Raw genomic sequence first — 25,358 nt, 5'->3', positions numbered from 1 at the left:
TTGTGGTATGATTGTAACAGGAAAGATTTGTAGAATAATTTATTTCTCATTTGAATATTGCTGGTCTGATGTGGCCACTAATAACTGCTGTAGTTTAAAGAATAATGTCTCTATTTACTAATGCAGTTGGAATTTATAATGTTGCAAACATCATGGTGATTGTTGTAAATGAAAGAAAAGACGTTTGTTTCTCTTTGTCAGAATTTCGACTTATGTAATTTTATTACATATTTGAATATAACACAATTCACAATCATTAGTTTCGATTTGAAACATCAATTAAATGCGAATTGAGAATAGCTTAAAAAAGAATTTGTTATCTGCAGTAAATAAACAGTTGTTGGCTTTTCAAAGGAAAGATGAGAAATGAAAAATTAGCTTCCCACTGGAAATAATGTATGTCTGTGCAGATGCTGACCTCAGCTCAAGCTCTGACCTATTCAATTAAGCTGGGATTGACTTTCGTGGTAACTTTTCCTGAACTCTCAGATCTCTTGAAACCAATTATTCAGCAAACTTTTACCTACCAAGGATATGATACAATCTATAAGTAATCATTTTATAAATAATATATGCCCACCATCATCATTACTATTATTATTATCTATAATATATATAATATTCTGCTTGTTCATTCCTTCCTTAGTCTGTATGTTATGCATTAAAAAAAAAAAAACAAAGACAATTCTGAAAGGTCAAACTACTTCAAAAAAGGACAAATTCACAAAATTTGGCTTTTAAAGGGCTAATCTGGTTATTCTGGACAAGAATATGAGAGTGATCTCCCTTTCGAATACCATTTATCTCCTATATAATAAAATGACTGCAGAAATTCCCCTCTGGACCAAAGTATCGTAGATTTGCAACAACAGATGCCACACACAAATTCAATACATCTCGGTTAATAGCCACTATCTTATGTAGCTTTTGACTACCATTTTATACACATTCAGCCATGATATTACAATGCTAGATTGCATCCTATGAACAACACCATCACAATCGCAACATCTTTAGAGGAAGAAGTCCGTATTTTTCTCTCTAAATATTTAGTCCTACCATTACTCCTGGGTGTCACCTTATTTCCACACAGTTTCCGATTCATAAATAATAATGGCTCCCTCACCAAATCCGTCCATTCTGATTGGCTGAGTTCTGATAATTCTCATATTCTGAAATCCAATTCTACGCTTCATAAATGAACGGTTACTAAAATTACAATATGGTGTCGCTAATAGACATATTACTTCGCATCAAGTTAATTTTATGCTTACGTCATTACTGTCTTGTGTGTGTGTGTGTGTGTGTGTGTGTGTTGAACTTCACAATTCGCTAGGCGTTTGATATAAACCTTAACAAGTCTCAAAATATTGTGTATCCACAAGTATTGAGAACGTAAACAAAAAAAACATGCGTTGCTAATGGTTCTTATTATAGTATGTGTATGCATGTGTTTGCATGCATGTGTTGAAAAAAAGTAACGTTTGTTGTTAAAACAATTGCAAAAAATCAATGTATATAAACATTACAGAATGCAGCTTTTTGTGAGATAAATATATATTTAACCATTGAATTTACAGTAAACTTTTATTTTTATTGCATTTCTATTCAAACAAACTGAGCCACAGCAGCACAAGCTGGGTACAACTAAAAACATTACACTTGTTTAGAAAAAAACGTTATAGCTTTGCAAACGCAGATGGTAAGACTACTGTAGGTTTTCCACATATTACCTGTTGCTTTCATTCATTATCTGAAATTCTTATAGTTTTTTCCTATGCGAGTCACATTTCAAACAAATCATATTTAACGATGGTAGCACGATTTTTACTCACTTATTTTTTTCTCCTCTCCTTCTACTATATGTAATTGATAACTTTTCTACATTCAGCACATTTTTTCACACCAATGCCGTCCATGTTTACCTTTTTTCTTCCAATGCATTTCACGGTACATCTTTTGTTTAAATTCCTTGAAATAATGATCGCTCCCTCTGCAACTTCTGACAATTTCATTGACTGTTCAGATACGTTCATCAGATTATGTACTTAGTGGAATAAGGGAATTTCAAACCGTTAATAACACTACTAACTGATTCAAAATGGCAAAATACAACAAACACTTGGATACTTTGAACCTAACAAGATCGACTTTATTCACTGTAAACCTAAAAAAAAAAACTTTGCAGTGTCATGATTTTTCTGGACAAATCTTTGGTTTACTTACTGCACCGTCATATCCACCAGTTACCAACAGTGCCCACCACTGGATGCCAGTACCATACAATAAATGACAGTGCACAAATATTGAAGACAGCCCATTTCATTTCAGAGTAGTTCAATGGGGCTTGACACTGCTCATGGTCGAAAGTGATCGACAATGACCAAACACAAGTAACCATCTAAAAATGCCAACGACTACCAGGGTTCATTATTAGAGACAGACAATTTTATTTCAGAGCAGTCCAATGGAGGCCAATACTGGTTATGGCCAACAGTAAACGTCTGGAACCAACAATGACAGGCATGAAAGCCAGCGAGTGTCCACCAGGAAAATGCAAGTAACCACCTCAAAGCATCACTAACCCCCAGTGACTATCAGAAATCAGGAATCCAATGACAGTCAGTGGATGCCAGTACGCAACAATACCCGACAGTTAAAGACAGACCATTTCAGTTTGGTGCAGTCTAATGGAGGCCAACACTGATCGTGACCACCAGTGATTGCCAGTTGCAAAAGCAGTTAGTGTCTGCCAGTAATCGTCCCAAACCAACTCCTAGTGCTGACAATCGCCAACCAGTGGCTTCCAATCACCACTAATTCCTAGTGCTGACAATGACAGCCAGTGGCTTCCACTAGCTGGCACTGCCAGAAAATGCCCAACAGTGGAAGCTACTATTTTCCAGGACTGACAAACATAGTTTGATTTGTTTTTGGAAGGGGGAGCACTTTACCGAATAAGTTCTGGCTTTGTGCCATGCTTCCATTGGGCAATGCCGGTACATGATTTCTGCTAGTTATAATAATAAATGATCATTGTTGTTATGGTGTGAGAAAGGAACTTTTAATATTGTAATAATTTTGATGTGCAGTAAAGAAAGAAGTCAGCAAAACTGTATGTAAAAAAGGAACATTCAAATCAAACACAGCAAAAGAACATTGTCTGCCTAGAGGTGCTGGACTAAAGAAGTAAGTTAAAGATTTCTCTTATTTTATTATTTGTATTGAACTATGTAGCACAATATTACTTTTGTCGTATTTATTAGTAACTAACAGGACTCGTGTACCGGCGTTACTCGGTAGAAGTATGCCTCCCACCCCATCTATATAAAAAAAATTAAATACGGTTGTTAGTTGAATCCACTGCCCGCCCACCATAATGGCAAGCATACTTTGTAAATTGTATATATTTGTCGTTATATTTCTTACTAAAATTTAATGAAATTGTCAATTCTGTTATTTTAACCATGCATAATTGAATATAATTCACGGTAAAGGAACCGAAAGGAGAAAACACAACACTAACATAGTAAATAAAATAAGAACACAATATATTAAATTTAAATCGATGTAATATATATATATATATATATATATATATATATATATATATATATTGATTTTTTAATGATTTCATTCGGTTTTTTCTAATTTTTTCTTTAAACATAACGTCAACCACCGCTGGTATATTTTTTTAATTCCTTATACATATATATATATATATATATATATATATATATATATATATATATATATATATATAGGATGGAGCATGCTGCATTAATTTTAGTATATATTTTAGTTCATGTACCCAGTTACCAGAGAAGATGTCCCTGTAATTATTTTAGTAAGAACGAACTATTAGATTATTATTTCGGTCAATGTGCAGTGGTTGTCCAACCTGCAGGGTGTGTTTATTCCGAAAGCCGTTCTTAAAATGGGGCAGTTGGAAAATAAGAAACACCCCCAACCTCCCCATATTGAGAATGGCCTTCGGAATAAACATCCTTTGCAGGTTGGACAACCAGTACATAATGACAGAAATAGTAATTCCTTCTTAATGAAATAACAGCATAATTTCTCTTATCTGGTAAATGCGTATCTGTAATATAAAAATCTATAAATAAAAAAATCGGTGGAAGTATGCCTCCCACTCTACCTATACAAAAAAAAAAAAAGAAAAAAAGAAAAAGAAAAATTAATGAAGAAGAAAAAAAATATGTGGCCTATTTGTTGTGTTGGATAAGTTTTCGTTGTCATTTGTTTTAAATGAATTTAATCTATGCAAATGTGTCTGAATAAGTTTTCGTTGCTACTTTATGCGTTTCTTAAAGAAAGAATCCGAGAAGAGCATATCGTAATTAAGTACTAATCCTGAGTAAGGTGAACGCGTCGTCATCGACGTCGGCGTCGTTTAGTAAGTGATATGTCCTAAGGTGGCCTATTATACGGACAATCAAAGATAAAGTATTCCGTGAAAGGAATAAATAAATATACACTGTGGTTTGAATACTGAAAGAGAAGTTTATTTACGTATTTATATAAAGACAAATAAAGCGTGTTAATGTTAAGGGAGAAGTCTCTGTTCAAAAAAGTTTGGTGAATCCGGTGACTCGGTTTCTTATGTGGAATGTTCTGAGTTGGTTACCTATCTCCACATAACAAAAAAAAAAAATAATAATTAATAAATAAATATGGGACCTAATAGCGTGAAAATTTTGTTTTGTTTGTTTGTATCGTATGCATTTACTGGGCAAGTGACTTACACAAATTCCGATAAGCTAATTTGATGAACTCTTCTCTGCAGTCGAAGAGGAGTGCCTAAGTTTAAGAAAACCTATGTAATGTAAGCCAACGAACCCCGGAAAGTATTAGAGGCTAGATACTATACAGTAATTGTGTTTGGCAATGTATGCATGAGACTGGCGCTATTTAACATTTATCCCAAATGTTCATTTATGAAGGGGGAAAATTGTTAATCCAGAATATGGGAATAGTCAGAGTATAGCCAATCGAAGTAAGCAGAATTATACTAGGGAAAATTCATCAAATGGGTAGAGTGCAAAGTAAAGATTATGTTATGTATATGCATGTAGTAAGCAGTTAATGGTGGTCAAAGCTCAGCAGAGTAAGGAAATGTAGAATTGGCCCCGGTGTCAAGTGGTAGCGATGACAGCACTAAATAAAGAGAAAAATAAGAACTTCTTCCTCTGTAGACGTGGCGATTGTGATGGTGTTTCTCAGTGGATATAATGTAACATTTTATTAGTACAACTGAATGGGGCAGAAATGGTGGTCGTAAGCTACTTGAGATAGTAGCTGTCAGGGTAGATATATTGAATTTGTATGTGGCATTTGTTGTTGAAAACCTATGCTACTTTGGTCCTGAGGGGAATTTCTGCAATCAAAATACTATATAGTAGGGTAGATAGATAGATAGATAGATAGATAGAATAGAAAGTAGAAATAGAAGTAGAAATAGAAGTAGAAATAGAAGTAGAAATAGAAGTAGATAGAAGTAGATAGATCATTAATGTATCTCGTTTGGATCAGTTCTATATATAATGAACACTATTTTCATAGAAATGTTAATAAGCTCATATTTGTTACGTTTTGTTAGATTTTTGTGCCTCCCCCAATTAATTTTTTTTGCTACCCAGAAAAATATCATATTTGTTGATTAAATATATTTCTCATTCCATGGAATTTCCACAGGTTCTGCTAGTTATTATTGTTATCTAACTAGGAGTTTTCACATTGGCCAATATCAATTATTGCTCACAGATGATAACTGGTGTTGTTTCTTGGAATCTGAGTGACAAATAACCCCAGATTTCCAGTACTTTCCACCTCATTGCAATTTTTTTTTTGCATTATTGCAACAGCCACTTACCATTAATTTCTTGCTGGGAACAAATTATTGGTCTTCACCAGAATATTGGTAGCAATAAATTTCTGAACCCTTCCAGTTGAGGTTTGCATGCTACTCCCTCCTTTTCTTATTCTTTCCATGATCCCCGATCCTTTGCAACCATTTTGTGTATGTGGGGTAGATGGGGGGGGGGCTTAATTTATGGGATTTCTGATAGTTTTACTTCCCTCGGACTCATGATTTTCCTATGAGTTTTTTTTTGTTTTGCTTTATTCCTATTTAAACTGATGTTCAGCTGGTTAACATTTGTAGTTAATTTCCATTAGTGATGGGATGATCCCAAATTTTTCCTGATTCCAGTGCAATTATTGATTCCGTTCTGAATTTCCGATTCTGATACAATTCCCGATTCTGATTCCGTTTCTTTTAAAATTTATAAATATTTAATTAGAGATTTGTTGTTTTTTGTAAATTTTAAAATTATTACATAAGCCCTGCTAATTTCCACGTATATTTTTTTCTCAAATGTGTTCCTTGTAATTGATTGAAAATTGTAAGACAACAAAAGATTTGTTTTGATTTTCAAGCAAAGCCAGATTGCATCAGTTCGTCATTAGTGTGCAACATGCTACTTGAAAGTTTTCATAAACAGTTGAAAATAGTCGACGATTGAAAGGCAAGATAAGAAAACGATGTAAGAACAAAATATTTAACAACGCCCCCTCCCATTGTTACAAACGAATTTCTAAATAATAATGTTACTATTTAGAAAACCATTTTTAATATGGAGAAGGCGTGGGCTTTGTTAACTATTCAGTGCCTTCTCTCTATGAATGAAGTGAAAATTTTATTTTAATTATAAAAAATTCATTGGTTATTAAACTGATTTACTTTGCTGTAAAAAACAAAAAAACAAAAACAAAAAAAAACGGGGTGAAAGGTGTACAGATAAATGGTACAAGCATAAACATGCAACAGCACTCGAAAACGAGAACCACAAAATCCTATGGGACATGGACATACAGACGGACAAACCCATCCAAGCAAGAAAACCAGATGTTGTAATAATTAACAAGAAAGAGAAATCCTGTCAAATCGTAGACTTTGCTGTCCCAGCTGACCACAGGGTGAGTATGAAAGAAAAAGAGAAACGAAGCAAATACACAGAACTAGCCAGAGAGTTAAAAGGGATTTGGATGATGAATAAAATCAAAATATTACCGATAATAGTAGGAGCACTAGGAACAATCCTAAAAAACCTGGAAAAAAGAATGGCAGAAATTGGAATCAGAGGAATAGCTGCAAAAATACAACGCCTAACGATAATGAAAACGGCTGAAATATTAAGGAAAACCCTTGAATGCGGAGAATAACACAAGACAATATAACGAAGAAGCGTTACAGGGAATGAAGAACACCGAAGCTGCAGATCTACATGCTCTACACCCCCCCATCATACATCTCTCTATTGTTTCACCACCGTTCCCCCCCCCCAAAAAAGTGATAACAAAGAGCCGAGAAGGGTCAAGGAGGATGGAAAGACCGAGGAGGGAACACTGGCCAGACCTCCGCTGGACAAGTGCGAAGAGAACTGGTATCTTGGGGAGTGCCACTCAAATTCCAGTATAAACCAATGGCCACTGCCAGCGAGAAATCAATGGTAAGAGGCTGTTGCGATGATGCAAATTTATTTGCAAATGCTATCGAAGGAGGAGGGGAGAGCTGCACGTCTGGGGAGACTTGTTGTCACTCAACTTCCAGGCCTCCAATCAAATCGTTTGCTGACTCGTGTGAAAGCTCCAGGTGAGCCAATAAAATAATAATAAATTTGTAGAGTAACACTCTCAGCTAAATCCTCATTCCAAAATGAAATATTACTTCTATAGATGATTATAAAAAAACTTGACGGAAAGAAAAACAATCATTTTAGTAATTAGAATAGAAGATCAGTTTCGAATATAAATTTAACGTAAAAAAAAAAAATCATCATTTCTAATTCTTTATGGATGTTAATTAAGTTGTTCAACGTCATAAAACCATGTGTAATCGTTTAAAAAAGTACAAATCTCACCCAAATAAATGCAATTTAATAGAAAAAATATTTTGTTTTCGGTTAACTGCCCTTAAGCACTAGAATGTTTTGGAAAAAGACGTTTATTTTACATTAAATTTATGTGTGAAACTGATCTTGCACTTTAAATTCCTAAATAAATCGTTTTATATTTATTTTTGATAATTATGAGTGTTTATAAGTAATGTTTTCATTTAATTTTTAATAGTTACGCATAAAACAGTACATGTAAATACTGTATACTTGTTACAATGAGGGACCAGATCAACGGAGAGTGTCATCAAAACTATAAAGGATGGCATAGCCCTGCCAAAGTTTTAAGTAAAGAGGGTCAATGTGTATTGATCCGACATGGAGGGGAATTCTACAGGATACATGCATGTCACTTAAAGGTAAACAAGAACCTTGGAAAGCCAAGGAATAAAGAAAATACAATTCCTTTAAATAAGATGAATGAAGTCTTGGAAGAGGAAGTTGAAGATCAACATGATGAAAATTCCAATATTAACATGGAGGAACTGAAAGACAATATTACAAGGCCGAGTAAAAGAGAAATCGTGGAATATAAAATCATTGGAAGTAATGAGTGGAAAAAAAGAATAATTATGATTACACAACCAAAATCAACTGGAAATTATGGCCATTCGCAGAATATAGAACCAACTGCAGAAAATTAATGTCCGGCATGTATCAATTGGGATAAGGTTGATGAGTGGTGAGAACTTCCCCGAGTAACACAAGGAGATCATGAAGAACATGTTTTCATCAGAATTGGACAAGAACAAAATATGTGATTGATGCTAAGGAGAAATAAAAAACATGAAAACTCATGAAATGTATGAATGTGTCCCTAACATAGGTCAAAAACGCATCTCAACAAGATGGGTGATAACAGAGAAAGTTATGAATAAAAAGATACCAAAGGATCATCTTGTAGCATATAGCTATGAAGAAAATTCACATAACCTCCAATGTGCAACCGTGAAGCTATGTGTTTTGTAATATTAACAGCCTCCATTAAGAATTGGCAGGTGGAGACCCTTGATTTCACCTTAACATTTTGCAAGGTGATATGCTAGAGAGAGAAGTATTTCTTTTTTTTTTTTTTTTTTTACACAGTGATCACCACTTATCAAGGCCCGGAAGCCACTCAGGGATAAGGGTTATTGCAAGTACATTACGTTAGTGAGGAGATTTGCTGAAGACCACCATCTGAGGCATGTCCAGAGTCACAAATGTGGAAGCTGAAAAGATGTATTTATGGATTGAATAATGCACCCTGTTCATGGTACAAGAGAATTACTCAGGAATGAACTAAACTAAAAAGGAATGGTAAATGCATTTGACAATGCATTGTTTCTTTGCCATGATTTGATTGGTATTCTGGCAATGCATGTAGATGATTTTATATTTTGTTGAAATGAATATTTTTTTTTTAAATGTGATTTCAGAATTAAAGAAAATATTCAAGGTTGGAATGCATTAAAATGAAATCTTTAAATTTCTGGGATTCTGTGTTAGACAACCGGAAGATGGGATCATTATAAATCAAAACAATTATGTGTCATCAATTTCTCCAATAGTCATCCTTAAAGAAAAATGATGAGTTGAGGGAAGAGGATAAGACAGATTTAAAAAGACTAACATGTCAAATGATGTGGGTATCTGTCCAGACTCGATCTGATGTATCGTATGATGTGTGTAGGATGAGTAGAAGCAGAAAAGTAGAAGTGAAATTACTTTTTGAAGCCAACAAGTCACTATTAAAGCTTAAATCAAAGACCGGTTCCATATCCTTTCTACAGCTGGGAAATCCTTCAGATTTGTGTGTGGTTTGCTATTCTATGCCAGCTTGGAGGATGGTTCCTCAGGTTGGATTTATCATCTTTGTTTGTGGTTAGATGAAGAGATTCGCTCCTATATGCTGGTCATCAAAAAAACCTGACCAAGTAACAAAGAGCCCATTGGCATCCCAGACTCTTACACTCAGTGAAGATGCTGATGCAGGTGTATTGATAGCTGCCATGCCGCAAGAAATTTTCAGATTACTCAAGTTGCCTGAAGTACTTTGCAAAACAGACAATGCATCTTTGGTAGAGACCTTAAAATCATCAAATCTTGTAAGTGACAGACGTTTGAGAGTTGATGTGACCAGAGTAAAGGAAATGTTGGTAAAGGAAGAAATCCAAATAGAATGGATCAGGGGACAGGAACAGGTTGCACTGTTATACAAGGATGGGAGTTTCTACTGAAATTCTAAGAGACTTGTGTTAATAACCCAGTTTGTTTGTTTGTTTGTTTTTTTTTTTTTTCCTTTTTGTTGGAACTTTGACTTACACCTGATATCAGAAGACACCAGCAATGTTAAAGTTGGAGTTATCGAACTTGGTGGCCTTCTTCTATATATTTAGCTATGTCTTTTGTCTCGAGTAGATATTCAATATGGCGTCTGGCCAACAGTAACACGTGTTTATGTCGTGGCGACTACGAATTGAACTAACAGAATAGACTTTTTTTTATAACATTGATTGAAGGAATAGGGGTGGAAATGCATACCTCTGTCCAATTTATACTAAGAGAATCTGAAGTATATGCATCATCAAACCAATTTCTTGTTTTCTGAATTAATGAAGAGTGTAACAATATTTAAGGAGGTTATGCAAAATATAGGTTATGCAAAATATAGGTTATGCAAAATATAGGTTATGCAAAATATAGGTTAGCAAATGGAAGTGATGTGGCAAACAGGAAGTTGATTTCTGGAAGGGACGTATTATAGTGAGACATGGCAAAAAGAAACACTAGACTTGTTCTGTTTGGTTCTGACTGTAAAACAAAGAAAACATAGTTTAAAAGACTTCTCCCCCTTCTCTCTATAGTTAGGAATATATTGTGGGAAGATTGATATGTAACTCTCTAAGAAAACAATAAAAACTAAAAAAAAAAAATGATTGTTATTCCACATTGCTGATTGCTACAAAGAGGCACAAACAGCCTATACTCACTGCTACTATGATCAACATGTAGTGTTACATCATAGAGATGTGTTGCTACCACTGCTAATAGACAACATATTTGTTGTATCAAAAATTTGTCCATTGTGTTTCAAATGATTTCTTGGAGCCATGACCCTCCTAATATTAAGAGGCCATTTTTGTGTGAATCTTTGAAAAATCAAATCATGGAGTCCAAGCTCCCTCCTATCAATTGAACTCCTGCTTGACATCTGATTTGCGAGAACATTCTTCTTTACCCAAATGTGAGCTACACAAAGGAAAATATTGTAATTTGCTGCCCATTTGAGTACTTCCCACATCAAGTGACAAATATATCCACCTTGAACATAATTTAACTAGGGAGATCGTTTATGAATATCAGGAATAATAACGGTCTAAGGATCAACCCCTGGAGCACATCAGTATTAATGTTATGTTGTTTGAATGTACGGCCATCGAGGAAAACCTGAATTTTTCTGTGAACTAAAAAGGATTTTATATTAAATATTAGTCCAGTAATACCGTATGATTTAATTTTCAAGAGAAAACCATCATGCCAGACCGTGTCAATGCTGTAGATATATCAAGGACTACCGCCCTAATTCACCTGCCTTGTCCAGTTCATGGTATGATCATTAGGATACCCACAATAGAACAGGCTTGCTTGAATCCAATCACTTATAAAGTTCATCATTTACAAAGTGGTGGACTATCGCTAGATCGATTAATGATTTGAAGATTTTAATGAAGATAGGGAGGAGATTGATTGGACGATAATTAAGCACATTAGTTCTTTCATCAGAGTACTTGAACACTGGTACCACAGAACTAAGAGTGAAGAGTACAACAGAGCATTTCTTTCAGGATAAAATCAAGCCCAGACACCATGGAGGTGTCTAGGTTATTTTTTTCTCAAACATGATGTGATTATGACGGAAAGGGGTGAGGCTACCCACAAACCTTCCTATATAGAAGAAAAGGGTGTATGGAATACAGGGATGCAAAGGAGCTGTTGCTGAATGACACAAGGCCAAAAAAGAGGAATAGCTATGTTGCAGTTAATCGTGAAAAATTTGTTTACTTTGTGTAAAGTGAGAGAATTGATTTTCTGCTATATCACGAGGCACTGCTCATTGGAGGAAGACTATGGAAATATTTACTGGAGAAAAGGACAATATTTATCCAACCAAAGGTGATGTGAGCCAAAGATTGGATTATATCTGGACTATATTGTTGCATATTGAAATTCTGAGAATCTTCAGAATTGGATGATTATTTCTTTTGGAAATTTTATTTTATTCAGATACCACATGTTTCCATCATTTAATTGAGGATGGTACACAATAGTTTAAGAACAGTGGAAACATAATTTTTGACAGCTCCAACTTGGATTGGCTACCTCTATCTGTAACAATAAATCTTGATATTTACACATCAATAGAAGCAGTCAATACTGAATGTGCAGTTATCCATCTTTCATTTCTATCAATACATGTCAATAGATAACAATAAGGTGAAAAGTAAGAGTCCGTAGTGGTTTTACTAACAATATTAACATGTACAGTTTGAAAACAACTGAAGAGCAATTTAAACAGATGTAATTCACTCTTTGTGTGTTGTATTATTTTAGATTTTGCTGACAATGCTGACATTCCTTTCACCATTCCTTTATTGATTTGTCCATTTTGGGCCAATAATATCTCGATTTAAGTACTTTTAATGAAAAGGATATGACAAGATATTGAAAACTATCAAAAACATACTTTTGTGAACTTTTGTTACAAAAAAGTTATAAAACGTAAAAATGAATAATATCAGGTCACATAGTATGGTTTCATGCTCACTTGTTTGATAAGATTTTAGTTGATCACAGAGGTTTTTGTTTCTTCGTCAGTGGTTTGGTGTCTCACTATCTCCTGCAAATCACATATATCGATAGTGATCGTCTATGTTGGTTGTGACAATGTTCTGGGAATGTGTAAAATATTCACATATTGACTTATAAAACAAATTTTAATGAACATTGGCTTTTGAATATACTACAGAATTATTTATAATCAATCACATTAATGCCATCCACTTAATATCTGAAATGTTAGATTGTTAAATGGACAGCTAATCACTGAAGGTAAAATATTTTTGTTTAGTTTGTGATAATTTTCTTGAAAAGAACCCAATATGGATTGGCTGATTGTCAATCATTTGAGTGCTGCTTCAACAACACAATTAGAACTAAATGTTACAAGCTAATAGTTATTTGCTTTTCACTTGCAGTAGGTTAGTGCAGCTGGTTTTTACATTTTCTAAGAATTAAACTTCTTTTTTAAATGATATTTTCTTTGATTTGGGATTCAACTGCATACATTCTGTAAGTGGTAATATAACTTAATTTGTAAAAATTTACTATTCTAAGGAATCAATGCAGTCATTTGGAATCTTTCAGTTGAGGAAATTCATTTAGTTCAGAATTTTTCTTACTGCTAAGATTATCAATAAAAAAAAATCCCAAGATAACGCTGAAAATTCTTTTAGAAAGAGAGATTTTAAGGATGCACTCACTGAGTTTCTGTAGAAGATTATCGAGCTGTTTTGAGTACTCTTCTTCATTATTTGAGAAAATTAGAATATGCAAATACAATCAATGTCCCAGAAAATATTGTCCATCATCCTTTGAAAAGTATAAATGCGTTCCATAAACCAAAAGGCATGTAATTGTATTCATATAAGCCAAACGGTGTTGTGATGGCTGTTTTGCATGCATTATTGTGGTGAACCGTGGTGGTGAGCTGATGATAAATTGATTGTTCAAAGGAATTTCTGGCTGTACAGTTTTGATAACAAAGAATTTATATTTACCTGATTTAGGCACTATGTATAAGGCGGAACTCCATTCTGATTTAGAGGGAAGTATAATTTCACTTTGTTGGAGTTTCCTAAATTCTTCTTTAGCTATTCTGTGTTTCCGAGCCTATAACTGTCTTGCTTAAGAGAATAAACAAGGGTTACTACTAGTTTCAATTTTGTAAAATACTTTGGGTTTTTGTTGCGTTAGGGTTAAGAGAAATTAAGTCCAAATATTTTTCCATAGTTGTTTGCATTACTGTGTCATCAGTATTGACTGGATTTGAGTAATGTCCATAATTATCACTGATAACTGTGCATTTGGATTTCTGTTAGTTCTTTATCGATCAATCGATCAATTTCTTTTAGGATTAATCATGAATCAAAAAATGATTTTTAAAAAATCATAATCTAGTCATGTAGGTTGTGTTGTTTCTGCAATTACAAAAATTCCAAGTGAAATCACGCCTCAATTTATAAAGTGCCACGTTTAATATTGCTTGCTCTGAACATTCAATTTTCTGGTCATTAATGAACACAATGGAGATGTTAGTTAGGTACATAAAAATACCGTTTACATATTTACTTTGGATTGCAGATATCGTAACTCTGATATCAGATTGACAAGAATGTTCTTGCGGTTTTTAATTTTTAAATTCAGATGAATATATCTCGGCTCAAACAAAAATTTATTGATCAAAATAAGCACCATCAAAATTAACACACTTTTACCAACACAAAATAAGTGTATTTATGCCAGTAACATAAACAATCTTGCGTTCCGGTGGCGATGAAGTTGCTGAAGGCGTTTTTGATATCGTTTAGGTTTTTGAAGCATTTCTCATGCAGAAAGTTGTCGAGATGTTTGAGAAAATGGTAGTCGGTAGGTGAGAGATGTGGAGAGTATGGCGGATAAGGCAGAGTTTCATAGCCCAATTTGTTCAACTTTTGCAGGATTGTTTTAGCAATGTGCGATCGGGCATTGTCAGGAAGGAGAACTGGTCCTCTTCTGTTGACTAATGCTGGGTGTTGTTGTTGAAGTTTCTGATGTATTTCATCCATTTGTTGACAGTACTTTTCTGCCGTAATGGTTTCACCTGCATTCAAAAAACTGTCATGGATGAGACCTGTTGCAGACCACTAAATAGTCAGTATGACCTTCTTTTAATGCAACTCTGACTTCAGGTAGTGTCATGGCGTTGGCGTCTAACCACTGAGCTGAGCATCACTTGGTTGTTGTAATGAACCCATTTTTCATTGTAAGTCACAACTCAGCCAAGAAACAGGTCATTTTTGTTGTGTAAAAGAAGGGAAGATGACACTTCATTATGACATTTCTTTTGGTTGTCACTCAATTTGTGAGGTACTCATTTATCAAGGTTTTTTGTTTTTCCAATCTCTATTAAGTGGTTGGAAATCGTCGTATATGTTATGTTTAATCCAGAAGCAAGTTCTCAAACAGTTGTGTGTGGATTGGCTTCGACTAAGGCTCTTAATTGATTGTTGTCAATATCCGATGGTCAACCACTGAGTTCATCATCTTTAAGACTCTCATCGCCGCTACAAAATTTCTTAAACCACCATTGTGCTGTGTGTTCAGTAGTGGTTCTTGGGTCAAATGCTTCATTGATATTGTGAGCTGTTTCAGCAGCTTTTCGGCCTAGCTTGAATTGAAATAAGAAAGTTGTGCAAATTTACTTTTTTCCATCTTGTATTCAACATTCTGAAAAGAAATAGTTTTAAAATGATTGTAACTTAACCGATTAGATGGATCGAAAAACGCTCTTTAAAATGATAAAGTAAAAGTATTATAAAGAAAACTTATTTGGAAATACATCATTTGAAATCAAAATAAAAAATTCCGCAAGCACTTTCTTGTCAACCTAATATGTACATCAAAGTTCAATTTAGCAGCTACTGTGCAACTATTTCAAGAAGTGGTGAAGATGTCGAAGCTATCATGTGTTGATAAATTAGTCTTCCACAATGGAAGCAAAGTGAGAAATGGGTTGCATTTAGTTATTTCGCTTGTTTGACCATCTACACCACAGTTTGCAAAACTTTGTACATTTGGCAGATTTTTAGTTTCTGGTCTCTGCTGAACAAACACGAATGGAATAATTCTATACTTTTTTGAGGAATTACTCCTTATTTGCAATCCGTCATCACTCTGGATTGCGTGGCATGATACATGTTGTATATGATATATGCAGCTTCCTGCCTGTCAAAATATAACAAAAGTTTGTTGATTATGTTGTGAAGTTAGTATAATTTGATATGTGTTGCTACAACTGGTTTAATTGAATGTGGTAATGCCTGGATGAATTTATGTCACACAAGATCTTCTCTCACACCAATTCGGCCTGTGAGAATTGAGGATAACGTTCATTTGCCAGCATCCCAAACTTAGATTTCTTTTATTCATTAATGACATTAATTCGTTTACTTTGTCAAAATTTTTCAAGTGTAGGATGGTGTTTTGTAATTTCCCAACTCTGTCTGTAGGAAGTGACAAGAGTATGGGGTAGAATTTCTGCGTAGATTGTTTGTGATGCTCAACAGGCTGAACAGTGCTTCCATAATCGAGAAGCATGCTAGAATGTTGGTGTTTTTTATCACTACAGTTTATACTGGTTGCTTTTAGTCAGGGAAGATATGTTTAATTTCTTCTTTGTTATCTGCCATTTTGAGATTTTTTTTTTATTGTTTCCTTTTTTTTGGCTTTTTTGTTGCTTGTTTTGTAGAGAAATTTTCTTAATTTTGTGTTTTTTTTTTAATTTTGATATCAGAAGGTTGTGTTTTGCTTTTGTCTTTGTGAGATGAGAGATTTTCTTTGGTTGTTTTTGTTGAATAAAAAATATAAACCACAAAGTTAGTTTTTTTTTTTGTGGTGACTTTTGGTTATTTTTGTCAGTTTCTGTTGAATTTTATATTAGAAGGTTGGGTTTTTCTTTCATCATTTATGGTGATACATTTTCTTTAATAATTTTTGTTAATTTTTATTGAAGTTTATATCAGAAAACTGTGTTTTGCATGTGGCATAAGAGATTTTTCTTTTTTTTAAGAAGGTTGTTCTGCATGATTTCATTCAAATACAGGGAAGATATTCACCAATTTTGGGGGTTCTCCCATTTTAGGAAAATTTCTGTTTGGGAGAAGATTTTTTGGGGAGAGGGGGAAGCCATTTAAAAAAAAACATTTTTAAGGGAAAGCAGTTTAAGTAATACCTAAATGTGAGAAAGCAATAGAAGTGTTGTATGATAAACACAAAATAAAGAGTACAAAAGCATAAATTCACAAAAGAGATATTCTTTATATGCAATGCTTAAAATGAAAGTTTACATAAATATGAAATGTAGAATGTTTAATATTTTGAGTCCTTGTAGAACAAAGGGGGATTAATTAACTTAGTTATTGAGGAAGCCTTATGGCGGTTACCATAGATTTTAACGACGTTTGAAAAAGGGTCACCATTTCAGTTGGTCCCCTTTTTGGGGCACCTCCAAAATTAGAGAGAAAACAAGAGTGCTGAAAAATGATCGGTTGTGGAAAAGAAAACATTGGGATATAATTAAGTGGGTTATAATTAAGATTGATGATGTTTTATAAAGGTTTCCAAGATATAGGGTACAAAGAGGATGGTATATTTTCTTCAATAAAAATCTTTACCCAGGGAAACTGGTCCGTCGCGTGTTGATGCTTCTATCGTTTCCGCATGTCTGAGACAGATTTCTTCTTTGTATCTCCCTCCAGGACAGTCCTCTATTCCGATTGGCTGAAACCTCTGGTGACGTTAAGAGAAGAAAGGAAGGGAAAAGTAGAAGAGTAGAGAGAAAGAGAGAAATAAGGGAGACATACTGTAACAGCATTATAGTAGTAGTTCACTACACGAGTCCCCCTCCAAATAATGGAGTTAAGTACCCTCCACAGAATTATTAAATATGTATATTGCCTAAATTTGTTTAAAAATAAAAGTACTCATTTTTCTTTTTCCATGTTATTTTCCTACCAGATCTAGACTTATATGTGTCAGCACTTTTATCTTCAACTTTGTCGGTATCATCTGTCTTAATAAGTTTGTCATTAGTAGTACTGTCATTTGTCTGTGCCTTCTCAGTCAGTCTAATTTTATTAGTACTAGTTGCTTCTATTTACGGCTTTAATCTATCTATTGATACGTGTGTATGAGTACCGTTGTTCATATCGATCTGATAATGCTTATCTGATCGAGTCAAAACTTTATAAGGACCTGAGTATGGTGCTTCTAATGGTTTTCTAACTCGATCAACTCTGAGCCATACTTTTTCGCAGGAAGATAAACCTTTTGGTAGAAATGTTTTGGGACTTTCATGGATATATCCGTTTCCGTTGTTAAGTACATCAATTTGGGACATCCATTCACACAAATTACGTATGTACTGATTATTAACTGGAGTTTCTCTTATTCTCTGCTTGTGTATCAACTGCTGAGGAATCAATATCAGAGCTTCAGTAACAGACGTAAAAGGGGAAAGGTCTGATTCATTAGGGGTCCCAGCAGAATCACCGGTATCGCTTTCATCCATGATTCTTTTCGAGCCATCATTGCTGCTTTAAGGGTACGGTGTGTTCTTTCGATCATCCCGTTATTTGAGGGTGATATGAAGTTGTCCTCAATCGGTAAAAACCTACTACCTTGGCTAATTCCTGGAACAATTCGCTCTCAAACTGACTATCTCTGTCAGTTACAACATGCAGTGGGACTCCAAATCGAGATATCCATGCATTGATAAACGCTTCTGCTACCGACTGTGCAGTTATCTCAGTCATAGGCTGTACTTCAATCCAGCAAGTTGCACGATCGATGCAGGTAAGCAAATATTTGTAAGGGCTTAGGTAAGGGTCGAATTCATTGCGTGTTAAGGGCAAGGGGCCAACAAATATCGATATGTACTGTCTGGAAATGTGCAGATGATAACTCAAATTCTTGAACTGCAGAATTTGTGTGTCTGTGAACTTTTGATTGTTGACACACTACACATTCTGCGCAGAATTGTTTAATCGTTTTATCTAAACTAGGCCAAAAGTATCTGGACTTGACCAGTTTTATAGATGCCCCCGTACCAAGCTATGTAAACTGTTGAAAATAGCTTGACGAAGCTCTTTTGGGATAAACGGTCTGGGGTAATTAGTTGAAGTATCGCATAGGACTGAGCCGACTTCGCTTGACACACAGTATTCTTTCAAATTAGTGTATGACTTTATTTCGTCATCACCTTTTTGTGCCTTGGCTATTTCAGCCAAGTCGCATGCATCTATCTGCACAGCTAATGCAGGCCGAGACATACAGTCTGCAACTATATTCTCAGCTTCTTTAATCTACTCCACGTTAACAATATATTCGGCAAGCATTGATAAGTGTCGCTGTTGTCGATCTGACTTTGCTGGTGTCTGACTATAAAAGGCTCCACATAATGGCTTCTGATCAGTGAATAATGTCATGTGACGACCTTCTATGAGGTGGCGGAAATGTATCACTGAAAAATAAGCTGCTAGTAGCTCTCTGTCAAACGTGGAATACTTGGCTTGGGTTTGAGAAAATTTCTTGGAAAAGAAAACTATAGGTACTGGTTTCTTATCTATCAACTGGTGTAATGCAGCACCAGCGGTGTATTGACTAGCATCTGTAACTAAGTGGTATTCCGATAATTTGCTTATTATTGTTTTGAAGGCATTAGGTTCTTCCTCATTAAGCTCAGTCTTTGCTTCAGGATCCAACCTCATCCATTCGGATAGTGGTAAAATTATGGATGCTTAATTAGGGACTAATTTGCGGTAAAAACCTGTCATCCCCAGAAATCTACGTAAGATTTTTGAGTCCTTAGGTATCGGAAAATTTTCAAACTCTTTGATTTTCTTTAAAGTAGGCCACAAGCCTTCTTTGCTTACGTGAAAACCTAAGAAATCTAACTCTGGTACTTCGAATACACACTTATCTAAGGAAATCTTTAAATTGTTATCACTAAGGATCCTAAATACTCTATCTAAATCTTCCTTGTGCTGTTGCTCACTTTCGCTAAAAACTAGTATGTCGTCTAAATATATAAATATGCAATTTTATTTTAAAAATATTTTAGCCATAAAACGCTGAAATGTAGTCACAGCATTCTTTAAACCAAATGGCATGTAATTAAACTCAAACAAACCAAAAGGTGTCACTACTGCTATTTTAGGCACATCTACAGGGTGTACCTTAATCTGATGATATGCTGCAGTTAAATCTATTTTGGAAAAATATTGTTTATTAGCTAACTGTGTACAAAAGGAATTTATATTTGGTACCAGGTAGCGGTCTGTTTTGGTAATGCTATTTAACGCACGAAAATCACTGCACACTTGATATGACCCATTCGGCTTCTTCACCAAGTGCAAAGGGTTTGCCCACTTGCTACTGGAAGGCTGGATAGCTCTGGTATTTAGTAACTTTTTAAATTCAGTCTGTGCTGCGTCTAACTTAGGACCGGAAAGTTGTCTGGCTTTAGCAAAGACTGGTACATGGCTGTCTGTATCAATCCTGTTATACACTCCACCATAGTCATTGTTTGTGTCGCTATGTGGTGAAAGCACATTATTATATTTACCTATTACTTTGGTAACATAATCCACTAAGTCTATTTTGTTAATCACTGCAGCATCGGTTCCCATTACTGCATTGACTGTAATTTCACGCTCCGTTATGTTACCACGGATGGATCTATTTTTACAATCCACTATAATGTTAAATTTGTTTAAGAAGTCAAATCCTAACAAAGCAAAGGGTTAGTGTCATCTGCGATCACGAAACTCCATTCAAAGATCTTCTCAAACGGGGTATCTTAACTTCGAGGTTTGTCTGACTATAGCATTTTATGCTTTCACCGTTAGCGGTAGAGATATGAACAGGAGTTGGCTCCAGAGTAATTCCATTTACTATGGAATGTGGTAAAATGGAAACACTGGCGCCTGTATCTATGATAAAATTGACTTTAGATGCTCCTATTTTTGCAGAAACTTCTAATAACGACGGCACTACTGGAGCAAACGCAGTCCACCTTTCTAGTTTTCCGATCACTAGGGGCAGGAGAGGAAGGGCGTGAGTTAGGCAGAGTCTGTAAGCTACTCTTTTTCTTTGGCCACTTACACTATGACTTACATGTACGAGCCTCCTCCGCAAAATATATATGGGCTCTACATATCTTCGGCTGCTGTTTCCTTCTATATGGACATAGGCCGGCTGGAATGGTTTCACTAGACTATCTGGTGGTAATATGGTCGTTTGTCCGAGCTTGACTCTCAACCGTCTGAAATACTGATGTATTTTCTATTAACAGCATCAAGTTGTCGGATAGTCGACCCAACTCCATTAATGGCATTTCAGTGTGAGCTGCTATTACTGGGCGATTTGTTTTGGAAGTGCGTGTATGAATTTATGGTGCACTATCTCGTCACTTGCCCTTATTCTACCATCTCCTGGAGGTATAATGATGAATGACCAGCTAACGTAGTGGTCCTCATCAACTTCTCCAGAAGTTCAGGTTTGGTCTTTTCATATGCAGACAACACAGACTCCTTTAACTTCACATAGTTTAGCGACTGCAGAATTGCTGGAGGTATATTTGTTACCATGTCAGGCGGCAATGCGCTGATAACTGTATAGAACTTAGTATCATTGCTTGTAATGTGTCTGAGATGGAATTGAGCTTCTACATCTATCGACACTCGTCTCCATAAATTGTGGGGGTTTTACTCTAACCTGTTGTGCGTTCATTATTATTATTATTACTAATTATTATTATTAATTATTATTATTACTATTATTACTATTATTATTATTAATTATTATTATTCCTATGATTATTATTAGTTACTATTATTATATTTATTATTATTATTATTATTATTATTTATTTGTAGCTGCGACTAAAGGAAATGGATGGGGTGTGATAAACAAGAAGAGAGAAAAGCGAGTACTCACCAGAGGTTAATTTCAGTGCTTAGAGAAATAGCATCAATTAAAATTAAAATTTTTTTTTTATATATATAAATATATATGTGTGTGTGTGTGAATATATAGTCAATGTTCTTAAAGAAAAAAAACTGAGTTTGTCGATGCACACACGTGTTACAAAATTGGCTTCACACACGTGTGTCTGGAAGGTACCTTTTTCTGTGTGCGAGTGTGTGTGTGTTTCAGAATGAAATTTGGGATTGTTTCTTAAAGTCACTTGTTTGTTGTTACAGAATAGTTTTTAGACCAGATTTTATTTTATCTGGTGAGAATAACGTAAAAAAAGTTTTGTTTTTCTTCTTTTTTTTTTTCTGCTTATTTTTCTTGTTTGTTTGTTTTTGCTTTATTTAGTGTAAACCGTTTCACAAAAATAGCAAAAATATATATATTATCGGCATTTCTTGGAAAGCAGATTTATATATACTTTTATTTTTGTAAGGTTCTACTGTAGTTTTAGAAAGGCCTTTTCTGCTTTTTGTTTTTGCTTTTTTTTACTCTGTCACGTTCTCATCGTTTTCGTTTTTTTTTTTTGTTTATTGAAGATTGTGTGTATATATGCACGTCGGGCGTTCACCAAATTATGGCGGTTACCATAGATTTTAACAACTTTTGAAAAAGGGTCACCATTTCGGTTAGTCCCCTTTTTGGGGCACCTCCAAAATTAGAGAGAGAACAAAAGTGCTGAAAAATGAATGGTTGGAGAAAAGAAAACATCGGGTTATAATTAAGTGCGACGATACTTTAGGATTGATGATGTTTTATAAAAGTTTCCAAGATATAGAGGTATAAAGAGGATAGTATATTTTCTTTGATAAAAGTCTTGACCCAGGGAAACTGGTCCATCGAGTGTGGATGCTTATATCGTTTCTGCATGTCTGAGACAGATTTCTTCTTTGTATGACAGTCCTCTATTCCGATTGGCTGAAACCTCTGGTGACGTTAAGAGAAGAAAGGAAGGGAAAAGTAGAAGAGTAGAGAGAAAGAGAGAAATAAGGGAAGCATACCGTAACAGCATCATAGTAGTAGTTCACTACAGCTTCAGTTGATAATTTAAGGGCTGAGAATTAACCACGAATCAGAAAAATTGTAATCAAATCTTACACCCTAAATTAAGAAAAATATATATTTAATTAATTAAAATATTTAATATTAAAAAAAGAGGCAATGTTCATTTGTTTTCATTGTAATAAGTTCGATAAGAAATGTTAGGAGTATTTAAATGAATAAATTTAAACATTTGTTTTCGATGAATGTCAAATTGTATATGCTTATGACTGCGTGCGTGTGTGCGGAGGGATTAAGAAGCACTTTCCCAACTCTTGACAGAAGAGTGAAGGAAGTTGATGTAGAGCAGATGTTAGTGTGATAGAACCACATGAATCACTCGGCAATCACTGACGCAAACGTTGTTTCTGTGATCTCCTTCTTTGTCATCTTCTCTTTTGGCTGTGTCATCATCTCTCACATTGGTGACTGCTGAGGGGGGCATGCACGGGTTCACAAGTATAAAAAATAAAACAAAACAAAGCATAAAAAACACAAATTCTAACACATTCTCCAAATATCAGTCACACTCTAGGAGTGTGTGTGTAATACCATCAACCCTCTATATATTAAGGTTCACAGCTACATAATTGTCACAACCTGCATTCTGCTGTGTCAAACTGTTGCACACCCAAGACTGTCTGCAAATTGTTGCTAAGTGTCATAAACTGTGGCAAAACTAACTCTCAAATAGTGACTTTTTGTCCGATCTTTTACCCACTACACCTTGATTAATAATCCTATTTCAGCTTCCATTGTGTACTTTGGTGAACAATTTCCTCTTCCATTGTGTACTTTGGTGAACAATTTCCTCTCCATTGTTTTGCTGATAAACTTATTTCCTCTTTTCCTTTGTTATATTTTTTCTTTTTTCCTAGCACTTGAGGGGGGGGGGTGATATTATAACCTTAGCTCTATCATGGACTTTAGCTCAGACATTTTGCTAAGGAAAAATTTTTTTTTAAGTATTTAAGGTGAATCAAAATGGGAAATTTGATAAATACAGACAAATGTATCTGCTAGGCTTAAACTGTTTCTTTTTTGTTTTTGTTAATAATCAGGCAATTGTATACACATAAATGAGTTAAAGCATTTCATTTTCATTTAGGAAACTCTGCTAGGGATTTTTATCCTTTGTCCCTAAAATCAACAGAAATTACACAATTTCTGTAATGATCTGGTCTTTGTTGATTTTGTGGTGGAAGTTTAGTTCTGTGCAGTTCTAGGAAGTTCACCCTCCCAGGCCTTACCTTTTCTCTTTTTCTTTTAATTTATTGCTAATCACTTGAGGCACCTTTACCGGGGAATGTCGATGGGCTGCCCATGCAAGTTTTGCAGGTTAGAGTGCCCCTCCTAAAGGGTGCTGACATCTCAATCCCACTTTCCAACCCTGTCGTCGCAGTTCTTGCAGTGGGAGAGAATATATATGAGACGCCTTCAATTTTTTTGTACAGGCTGCGCGAGCCTTTTCTAGTCTCACACAAAAACACGCATGCACATTTCAAGCCATATTACTTGTCATATACATACGCGCACACAAACATACGCACCCACGTCCACACACGTACATATATCCACGTTCGCGTACATACACTCACATTCACGTGTATATACATACACGCTAACATACACACATGTACTCATATACACGCACGCATGGACAACGTCACTTCCCCTTTCAAAGGAAATCCACACATGCACAAAAGACCACCGGAAACAAGTATAAAAGCAAATGACCAGCTGTTTCTAACCCTTTTCGACTTAGCTCTCGAGCTGAGCGGTCGTTGGACCATTCGCATCCCCCTTTCAGGGCGCCTACGCGCGTCGCGCCCCCTGCAACTATGTATCGGGCACGAGCTAACAAACAGTACATACACTTTATACGCTTTCGATCTCCATAAACTGGATTGACTTTCTCACTCTATCTCCCCCTTCGTCTTAGTCCATCAAAACAGACATGTGCGCGACGCTCTACTGAGCTTAACCCTCTCTTTCTACAGGCCGGCTTGCCACTTCGCATTTCTCTATTGCATTCCCCTTTCCTTCCACGCGCGTAGTCGTCAACGGCTGAATGAACACATGTACACCCAAGACTTTCATTTCTCAACAGAAAATAAACGAATGTTTATTTTATTCCAGCATTTGAGTTCTTTGTTTCCTTCATTCAATTCGTTTCATTATTTTCTTTTGTAACAGGATTAGGATTTATATGTCTGAGTCCTCTACAAGGCATTTAAAATTATCTTAGACTCTTGAAAATTCAGTATGTTATTGCTATACATCTTATGAAGTGACTGACTAATTTTTATGATTTTAGCTTCAAATGTAACAGCTACAGCAGGAATCGGAATACACCCTACTAAAGCCTGATTGTAACAGCTGGTAAATCTCAAAAATGTAATCTGAACATGAGTACACTTTAGAAGAACGATATGCTTCTGTTTTAAACTTGGAAAAAATGCACCAAAGACGTGTGAAATGCTTTAGACTTTTTTTAGACCATCTTGC

General features: G+C 35.1%; 2 protein-coding genes across 5 annotated transcripts in view; one reads left to right on the top strand and one right to left on the bottom strand.

Moving 5' to 3' along the window:
• LOC145291998 (uncharacterized) overlaps positions 1-25,358 on the bottom strand; it is a 130,686-nt gene that overhangs the window by 30,700 nt on the left and 74,628 nt on the right. Inside the window, exon 1 of one of the 4 annotated variants that reach the window (XM_080137976.1) lies at positions 13,796-14,973. The exons of 1 other annotated variant lie outside the window; for it this stretch is intronic. The gene's annotated coding sequence lies outside the window, so the exon portion shown is untranslated. Of the gene's footprint in view, positions 1-13,795; positions 14,974-17,073; positions 23,283-25,358 lie in introns of those variants that run through there. 2 more of the 4 variants (XR_013869529.1, XR_013869526.1) reach the window with 2 other exon arrangements.
• LOC145292236 (uncharacterized) lies at positions 9,845-10,195 on the top strand. The gene has a single exon (XM_080138559.1). The coding sequence runs from the start codon at positions 9,845-9,847 to the stop codon at positions 10,193-10,195; it is 351 nt and encodes a 116-aa protein (XP_079994685.1).

The sequence above is a fragment of the Euprymna scolopes genome, chromosome 13, assembly GCF_053919585.1.
Source record: "Euprymna scolopes isolate OS-2025 chromosome 13, ASM5391958v1, whole genome shotgun sequence".
Classification (NCBI taxonomy): domain Eukaryota; kingdom Metazoa; phylum Mollusca; class Cephalopoda; order Sepiida; family Sepiolidae; genus Euprymna; species Euprymna scolopes.
The sequence above is the reverse complement of the archived record's forward strand: the minus strand, read 5'-3'. Positions and strand labels throughout refer to the sequence as shown.

Coding starts and splice junctions, on each gene's coding strand:
- LOC145292236 (XM_080138559.1), top strand. CDS start 9,845: ATGAAGAGATTCGCTCCTATATGCTGGTCATCAAAAAAACCTGACCAA.